The 9,872-nt window shown below is 43.3% G+C and overlaps 1 protein-coding gene across 2 annotated transcripts in view; it reads left to right on the top strand.

Moving 5' to 3' along the window:
- The first annotated feature begins 6,659 nt into the window (after window positions 1-6,659).
- The window catches only part of LOC128629293 (low-density lipoprotein receptor-related protein 1B-like), a 3,662-nt gene continuing 449 nt past the window's right edge, over window positions 6,660-9,872 (top strand). Inside the window, exons 1-4 of one of the 2 annotated variants that reach the window (XM_053676693.1) lie at window positions 6,660-7,002; window positions 8,194-8,322; window positions 8,526-8,648; window positions 9,828-9,872. The exon at window positions 9,828-9,872 is cut by the window's right edge and continues 449 nt beyond it. In XM_053676693.1, the coding sequence (XP_053532668.1) occupies window positions 6,729-7,002; window positions 8,194-8,322; window positions 8,526-8,648; window positions 9,828-9,872 (571 nt within the window). In that variant the 5' untranslated portion in view covers window positions 6,660-6,728. Of the gene's footprint in view, window positions 7,003-8,193; window positions 8,351-8,525; window positions 8,649-9,827 lie in introns of both variants that reach the window. The other variant, XR_008393645.1, reaches the window with a different exon arrangement.

Below are 9,872 nucleotides of genomic sequence, written 5' to 3'. Positions count from 1 at the left end.
GTTTATCCCATTCTTCTTTGCAGGACCTCTCAAGCTCCATCAGGTTGGATGGGGAGCGTCGGTGCACAGCCATTTTCAGATCTCTCCACAGATGTTCAATCAGGTTCAAGTCTGGGCTCTGGCTGGGCCACTCAAAGGCATTCACAGAGTTGTCCTGTAGCCACTCCTTTGTTATCTTGGCTGTATGCTTAGGGTCATTGTCCTGTTGGAGGATGAACCTTAGCCCCAGTCTGAGGTTCAGAGTGCTCTGGAGCATGTTTCCATCAAGGATGTCTCTGTACATTGCTGCATTCATCTTTTCTTCGATCCTGACTAGTCTCCCAGTCCCTGTTGCTGAAAAACATCCCCACAGCATGATGCTGCCACCATCATGCTTCACTGTAGGGATGGTATTGGCCAGGTGATGAGTGGTGCCTGGTTTCCTCAGATATGATGCTTGCCATTCAGGCCAAAGAGTTCAATCTTTGGTCTGAGAGTCCTTCAGGTTCCTTTTGGCAAACTCCAGGTGGGTCGTCATGTGCTGTTTACTGAGGAGTTGCTTCCATCCGGCCACTCTACCGTTCAGGCCTGATTGATGGAGTTCTGCAGAGATGGTTCTTCTTCTGGGAGGTTCTCGTCTCTCCACAGATACACGCTGGAGCTCTGTCAGAGTGACCATCGGGTTTTTGGTCACCTCCTCGACTAAGGCCCTTCTGCCCCAATCGCTCAGTTTGGCCAGGCGGCCAGCTCTAGGAAGAGTCCTGCTGGTTCCAGACTTCTTCCATTTACGGATGATGGAGGCCACTGTGCTCATTGGGACCTTCAATGCTGCAGAAATGTTTCTGTACCCTTCCCCAGATCTGTGCCTCTTGTCTGGGAGGTCTACAGACAAGTCCTTGGACTTCATGGCTTGGGTTGTGCTCTGAAATGCATTGTTAATATAGACAGGTGTGTGCCTTTCCAAATCATGTCCAATCAACTGAATTTACCACAGGTGGAATTGAGTTGTAGAAACAGCTCCAGGATGCTCAGTGGAAACAGGATGCACCTGATCTCAATTTTGAGTGTCATGGCAAAGGCTGTGAAAACTTGTGTGCTTTTTTTTTTTTTTTTTTTTAATAAATTTGCTAAGATTTCAAACAAACTTCTTTCATGTTGTCATTATGGGGTACTGTTTGTAGAATTTTGAGGAAAATAATTAATTTAATCCATTTTGGAATAAGGCTGTAAGTATCCACAGTATTGAAATCCACAGTATCGAAAGCAGCTCTAAGATCAAGAAGAATAAGAATGGATGTAGCTCCAGAATCAGAGGCCATCAACAAGTCATTGGTAACTTTGACCAACGCCGTTTCAGCTCTGTGAAGTTTACGAAAATCTGACCGAAGGGGTTCAAAGAGGTTATTAATTGTAAGGGCTTACATAGTTGAGAGGCAACAACACGCTCAACTATTGTTGCCAAAAACAGAAGAATTTAAATGGCACGAAAATTGTTAAAATCATCCACGGAAACATTTTCTTTCTTTGGTACAGGTGTAACAGCAGCAGTCTTTAGTACAGCTGGAACGACCCCAGTCGTAGAGACCAGGGCAAAAGAAAAAACATATGGCCAAGATAACAGGGAGAGCCATGGCATTTATCACACTTCCGGATCTATTACAGAAAGTCTCGACTTAGACAAATGGACCCCATGTAAAACTTTGAATTGGATGAGCCCAAGACGAGGACAGGAAGTTGTAGACTGTATCCTACCTATAGCACGTTCCCAACACTCTTCACTTATGGGTACTCCTAACTCCATTTCCCATGCATCCTTAATTTTGGTACTTGACTGACTACTTAACGCCAGAATAAAATCATATATCCTAGAAAGCATTCCTCTTTGATGTGGATTGTTTGAAAACAAGCTTTCCCAAGGCTGTTCAGGAGGTGCAGAGGGGAAAGTAGGAAAACAGAAAAGCAGCTTTGCAGAAATATCAACATGGTATACAGATATTAAAGGTGTGAATTTATAACAAACTGAGCAAGCCACTGAGTGGCGATGTTTTAAGAGGAAGAAACCTTGAGAGAAACCCGACTCAGAAGGGAACCCATCCTCATCTGGGTAACAACAGATATTGTGAAAAAGTTATTATGGATTTATATGAAGTCTGTATGGCGTTAAGAGCAGCCGTAGTCCCAGCAGTCTGGAATTAAAGAAGATTTGAGCTCCATCCAGAGGCAGAAAGGATCTGGATCTCTAGTATCTCCAAAAATTCGTGTGGGGCTCGGCAAAAGGAAAGAGGGAGAAAAAAGATTATTATGACTGCGAAGTAGTAGAACAGAATCTAGTCAGGGTAGGCTTGAGTAAACAAATACGTTTTAAGCCTAGACTTAAACACTGAGACTGTGTCTGAGTCCCGAACACTAATAGGAAGACTGTTCCATAATTGTGGGGCGCTATAAGCGAAGGGTCTTCCCCCTGCTGTAGCCTTCACTATTCAAGGTAGCCTGCATCTTTTGATCTAAGTAGGCGTGGAGGACCACAGAACCCAAAGGTCACTTAGATATTGTGGCGCGAGACCGTTTAGTGTTTTATAGGCTAATAAAAGTATTTTATAGTTAATGCGAGATTTTACTGGGAGCCAATGCAGTACTGATAATATTGGTGTGATATGGTCGTATCTTCTAGTTCTAGTTAGGACTCTAGCAGCTGCATTCTGGACTAACTGGAGCTTATTTATATTCCTACTGGAACATTCAGACAGTAAGGCATTACAGTAATCTAATCTAGAGGTGACGAATGCGTGAACTAGTATTTCCGCATCATGTAGTGACAATATGTTTCTGATCTTAGAAATATTTCTGAGATGAAAGAAGGCGATCCTAGTAATATTATCTACATGAGCATCAAATGATAGGCTGGAGTCAATAATCACTCAAAAGGTCTTTAACTGCTGTACATGATGAAACAGAAAGACCATCCAGAGTAACCATGTGATCAGAAAGATTACTTCTAGCTACACGTAGGCCTAATAAAAGTACTTCTGTTTTATCAGAATTAAGTAGAAGGAAGTTAGTTAACATCCAATGTCTAATGTCCTTTACACAATCCTCAACTTTACTAAGCTTCTGTCTGTCCTCTGGCTTCGCTGAAACATACAACTGTGTATCATCAGCATAACAGTGGAAGCTAATTCCATGTTTACGAATAATTTGTCCTAGGGGTAGCATATATAAAGTAAAGAGCAGTGGGCCTAAAACAGAACCCTGTGGAACTCCAAAAGTAACCTCAGAACGCATGGAGAAATCACCATTTACATCTACGAACTGATAACGATCGGTCAGATAAGACCTGAGCCAGGAGAGGACTGTTCCCTTAATGCCAACAACATTTTCTAATCTATCAAGGAGAATAGTGTGATCTATAGTATCAAAAGCTGCACTAAGCTCGAGTAACACAAGCAGAGAGACACAACCCTGATCAGAGGTCAGTAGAAGGTCATTTATTACTTTAACTAACGCTGTCTCTGTGCTATGATGAGGTCTAAATCCTGACTGATACATTTCATGAATGTTATTCCTGTCTAAGTACGAGCATAACTGCTTTGCTACAACCTTTTCTAAAATCTTAGAGATGAAGGGGAGATTTGATATTAGTCTATAGCTGGACAATTGAAACGGGTCAAGGTCAGGTTTTTTAATCAAGGGTTTAATAACTGCTAATTTAAGTGATTTAGGTACATAGCCAGTGCTTAGGGAAGAATTGATTATATTTAAAAGCGGTTCAATTACTCCGGGACAAATCTGTTTAAACAAACACGTAGGTACGGGATCTAGTATGCAAGTTGATGAATTGGCTGAAGATATTAATGTAACTAGTCCGGTCTCTCTAAGCGGAGCAAAACACTCTAAACATTGATCTGATATTGCTACATTGGCATGTAATGGGTTTGTTACAGTACTGTCCGGTTTTAATTTAATGGCCTGTATTTCACGTCTAATATTTTCAACCTTATCAATGAAAAATTTCATGAAATCTTCACTGCTATGTAATGATTGAGTGTGTCTCTCTGTAGTGGTTTTATTCCTAGTTAATTTTGCTACCGTGTTGAAAAGGAATCTAGAATTGTTTTTGTTATCTCCTATTAAGGTGGAGAAATAGATTTTTCTAGCATCGCCAAGAGATTTCCTATATTTCAGTAGGCTCTCCTTCCATGCTGTTTGAAATATCACCAGTTTGGTTTGACGCCATTTACGTTCTAATTGTGGAGATGTCTGTTTTAAGGTTCGCGTTTGATCGCTATACCAGGGTGCTAATTTTTTCTCTCTAATTATTTTTCTTTTGAGTGGAGCCACTCTAACGTGTAGCGGAGTGTTGATGCCAAGCTTTCAGTCGCCGTAGCAGTAGCTGATGTGTAGGTACGTTTTACGCGGTAGCGAGGCAAGGTGGAAATATTATGATCAATATGTATTATGAACTAGATAAGATAATGGTCTGAGACAACTTCAGACTGCGGAAAAATGATAATAAATATTTTCTATACTTAGTCCGTATGTTAGTATGAGGTCAAGAGTGTGACCACCATTATGAGTAGGCCCGATTACGTTCTGATTAATCCCACTGAATCTAAGATGGACACAACCGCTAATCTTAGAGGGTCCTCCAGGTTATCAAAATGAATATTAAAGTCTCCGACGATTAATGCTTTATCTACAGACACAGTCTGAGATAAATCTAGAGACAAAGTCTGCAAATTCACTGAGAAATTCAGTATATGGCCCTGGGGGTCTGTAAATAATAATTAGAGGAATTGACTTATTTTTTGTGGCTACATAACTTATACTGGTATAAAGAATTTCAAAAGAATTAAATTTATGCTTAGGTTTTTGTGTGACGACTAGATTTTTACTATGGATGAGACCAACACCTCCTCCTCTACCAGTTGAACGAGGCTGATGTACATAACTGTATCCAGGAGGACTGGGTTCATTCAATGCTATGTACTCGTTTGGTTTAATCCAAGTTTCTGTTAAACACATTAAATTACATTCCTGATCAGTAATGATGTCGTTAACAATAAGAGCCTTAGACGCAAGAGATCTAATGTTTAATAGACCTAGCTTCAGATCAAAAGTGCTGGCTGTGCATTCAATATGATTTAATTTTATGTTAATTAGGTTACGAAGACAGACTTTCCAAGATATTCTATATATTTGTATAGCTCGGGGAACAGACACAGTCTCTATAGTATGTATTACCGGTGCCGGATTTTTAATTGAACATTGATTATACTGAATGTTGTTATTATCGGAAGATGTACTTACGGCAGGCAGTCACTTGGAGTGTAGCACCTTGGAGATGTTGTCAGACAGCAGTTCCGCTCCAAGGCTGCTGGGGTGCAGGCCATCAGAACGAAACAACCTAGGACGCTCCCAGAACAGATTCCAGTTATTGACAAACACCAGATTCTGCTCATTACACCAAAAGACTAACCAATCATTTAAAGCTAGAGGTCTACTGAACTTTTCTGCTCCACGTCTGTATGTGGGAAGAGGTCCAGAGACAGTGATCTTTGCGGTGGGTGATCTGCCTCGTATAGTCTCGATCAGGCTGGAGAAGTCCCTCTTCAGAACCTCCGTCTGCCGTAGCCTGGTGTCGTTCATCCCCGCGTGCAGCACAACCGCTCCAATGCGCTCGTCCTTCTTCAGGATCCCGGATACCTGCGCAGCGACATCAAGGACACAAGCAACAGAAAAACAGTGTGTGCACCTTACCTTTAGATGAGGCTACACGGACGTTCCGCACAATGGAGTCCCCGACGATCACAGCGTTGGGTCTGGTCTGGCGGAGAGGGGCGAAGCAGTTCCTGGTTGGAATCTCGAACACCGGAGGTGGAGAGCGTCCAGCCCGCGCCTTTCGCCGCTGGTTCACCCAAGGCCCGAGGTGTGTTGGCGCCGGCGTGACGGAGACCACGGCTGGGAAAGTCCTAGGTGCACGGTCCCTGCACAGAGAAACACACGGCGTAGAGGGCCTGGGAGTGGAAATACCACGCTGTGTGCTTACCTTGGATATGTGGGCAGAGGCACAAGATGTTTCCAGCGCAGTTTGTCGCTCCAGCAGCTGGGCCTGCTTGTCGAGTAGGCCGCGGATCTGCTTCTCCACATCCTCCAGTTCCAGCCGCACCATGTGAAGCTCAAGCGAGTCCTCATCTGCACTCAAAACCGGAGAGACAGCAGACATATTTGTTTTTTTTGTTAGTTTTTTTTTTAAACAGAACAGCGGTAAGTGAGAAATGTGAAACGTAAACAAGGCTAGCGGTAGGTGATGCTAGCGGGCTACAAGCTAGTCGCGGATGTTTTGTAAAAACAAAAAAAACAAAATACAGATCACATTTGCGACAGCGCAACGTTACGATTGTTTTAGCTAAAGTGGTGCAGTTATATTTGTATAACGTAAGGTAAATAATTTTAAAGTATAGAGATTAGAAGAAATTAATGTAAATTAATGTAATAGCGTTAGCTCGAAGGGTGCTGCTTCCTCAGTGACACTCTTCAGGCAACCTGAATCTTTTCTAAGGCATTTGGTGCGTTCATTTTCAATTACTCGGTCATACGACTATAACCAGAAAGGAATTATGGCTTCTGAAAGACTACGGAAACCTAAATCTTCACCGAGCACGATGAGTCATGGCGACAAGCTACCGCTGGATTTTGAAAATCTCTGCAACACTTTAATAGCGGAGCTAACATCTACCATCGCAGTACAGATGAAAGCAGCTATTGACTCCGCTCTGGCCCCAGTTGTTGCGTCGTTTGAGAGTTTTAAATTGGGCATTGAATCACAAGGACGGCGTATCGACGAGCTTGACCAGCACCTGAACGATTACAGTGACTGCATTGTAGCACTGGAACCAACGGTGCTAAAGCTAACTTCGGCTAACAAACAACTCACTGAGAAAGTTGAGGATTTGGAGTCCCGCTCGTGGCGCTGCAATCTCCGGGTCATCGGTATTCTGGGAACGAGAAGAAGGAAGCAATCCGGTAACATTTATGTCAAATTATTTATTTATTCATTTATGATTTATTTAATTGTTATTTCATACTTTATTTCATTGTTGTAGTGGATTTATAACCAAACTAATGAGATAGCTAACACGAGCAGACTCTCGACATGAGCGTGCCCTACTGAGTGAAGGAGGTGAGCGAGGGAATAGGAGAGATAATGACTCCACAGGAGAGTGAGTGACTAAATGAGGGAGTGACTAAGTAAATAAGCAAGGAATCACTGAATCAACGTAGCGTATGCAATTCAGTGCGTTGAGTCAGTAAGAGAATCACTAAATGAGTGAATTGTGTCACCGAGTCAATATACGAATCACTGAGTCATTATGTAAAGAGTGAATCACCCAGTCAGTACGAGTCCCCTTCTGGCAGCGTGCTTGGAGAGACGGAGGGCGCGCACATGCACGAGCGATGTGCACGAGTGCTCAGCGAGCGCGTGCTCTTCGGATGTTGATAACCGTGACATTGTTTACCGTGGACACGTACATTTGTTTTCTTTCTGTTCTGTCTCCTCCCTGTTTGGTCATTGGTTGTTGTTCGAGGGTGTGGCTTCATTGTTTTCAGCTGCCAGCACTTAGCGCTGATTATGTTTGGGATATATACCGCTCGTTTCCCATTACACCTCACGGAGTATTAGATATAGTATAGTAAAAATAGTTAGATCGGTAATGTTATGTTCCTTGATAGATTTGGATAGTTTAAACTTTAGATTAGTTCATTTAGTCCACGCTGTTCTTTCCGCTCCCAGTTCATAGTTATAGTTCATGTTTTGCGCCGTTTATGCCTGTTTGCCGACCGCCCAACCCACTGCCTGTTTTTGACTACGCATCTGTTTCACAATTTGGATTTATCTGCCTGTCTCCTTTAAATATAAACGTCTTTACCTGCACCTGCTTCAGTACTCAACTCCCATACGTCTCGCGACGTGAAAGTATGTCGATCAAAGAGCCACCAAGTCATTGAGTCACTTTACTGATTCAGTAAATGAGTCAATGAGCCAGTCACTGAGTCAGCAAGTGAGTCAATGAGTAATTCAGCTACTCAGTGAGTCAACCGTCCGTCCTTTCCTTTTCTAATTTCTTTCTTTCATTCTTCCCTGCCCCCCCCCCCCCCCCCCCCCCCCTTCCATCACCCGTCCATTTTTCCCCGTACCCCCCCGGTCCTCTCTAGGCTCAGTGTCGTGTGCCCCTGGTGCCATCCGCTGTCCCGACACGTATGTGTGTGTGTCGAGACGCTGGGTGTGTGATGGAGAGAGAGACTGTCCGGATGGTAGTGACGAACTCGCAACAGCCGGCTGTGGTAACACACACACACAGTAAATCATTGGGTGTGTAAATTATGAGCGTGTGTGAGCTTGCTGGTGCAGTATTGCTGAAGTGTCAGTGCTAGTAGTAATAATAACACAATTATTAATAACACAATTACAGTGGTATATAAATCACAGCTTCTCCCTGTCTGTCTCTTTTGCTTTCTGTCTGTCTCTCTCCCTGTCTGTCTCTCAGCCCTGAATCTCACATGCTCTGATGAGGCGTTTCGGTGTAGTAATGGAGACTGCATCCCGCAGCGTTTTGTGTGTGACTGTGATGATGACTGCGGTGACGGATCTGATGAGTCGCTCCAGTGCAGTCAGTGTCCTTAATTCACCTCTCATTTCTCTCTCTCTCTCTCTCTCTCTCTCTCTCAATTCAATATGTGCTTTATTGGCATGACAAAATATTTTTTGTCAAAGCAATATACAACAGCAGACGAGAAGCAGTCTCTCTCTCTCTCTCTCTCTCTCTCTCTGCTGATGGCTATCTCTGGAGACTGACCTGTGATCCTGCATGCATATTAATTTCTCCTTCCTGTTTGTATGCAGTGATAACTGCAGGAAGAAAAATTCAATGGCCGTTTTTCAATATGCGTTCTTAAGTGATCTTGCGTCCTTGTGAACTTGTTCTTCCTCGTCCTCCACCGCCAAAGTTCAACTCCAATACTCAAGAACGCAAATAGCAGGGACGCACGAGATTACCCAGATGTGTTAATGTCGCGGACGCATCGGACACTGACCCACGTGCACCTAAGCCACTCAAAGTCCCAGAAGTCACTGCGGAAAACCAGTAGCGTATGACGGAAACCTGACCCGTACCTGCCATAGCTTTAACATCTTTTTACCGACAATAATCTAAATAAATAAAAATATGCATCTAAAAAGAATGATTTATGATATATGATATAGATTGAGATGTATTTGATGGTGTTGAAAAGTAGAATTTATCCCTCAGAAGTGTTTTTATTAAACTACGCTAGCTCCCATCCCTGAGGTAACGGTAAACAGTGAGCTTACTACAATAAAACATGCTAAATTAGCTTCTGGTTAATCCGAGAGTTAACAGTAAGCCTATTAACCAGCTGAAACATTTTACTTATTGAGGAGCACTGAAGAGACAAGGACTTTGTCCCACTACTATAAATGTGCTGGGACGGTCCATTGCGCAACAGGAAGCTCACAGCACATCTCAGTTCTCACACAGATTCCTTCTTCTGTACTGTATGTCCTCCTGTCCTTCCGGGTTCGTCCTTCCAAGGTCGCCTGGGAAGACCGAGCTTCACGAGAACGCAAGTTCTTTCTTGGCGTTGAGAAACAGCCCACTAAGTAGTTACTGAAGGTGATGTCCTGGATGAGGACAGTGGGGTATTTACACGGGGAAAGTTCCTGGTATTCCGAGTCGGGTTACGCAGCTCCACTGAGCACTTATCTCTACTCTGAGTACAGTACTTAATGAATAAACACTGTAAATAACGTCCTTCTTTATTCCTTTCAGAATATCATGCCTGTGGGAAGGCGGCGTTTCAGTGCTCAGAGGGAC

The sequence above is a fragment of the Ictalurus punctatus genome, chromosome 27 (genome assembly GCF_001660625.3).
Source record: "Ictalurus punctatus breed USDA103 chromosome 27, Coco_2.0, whole genome shotgun sequence".
Taxonomy (NCBI): Eukaryota; Metazoa; Chordata; class Actinopteri; order Siluriformes; family Ictaluridae; genus Ictalurus; species Ictalurus punctatus.
Note: the sequence above shows the minus strand (reverse complement) of the source record. Positions and strands in the feature narration are given on the sequence as shown.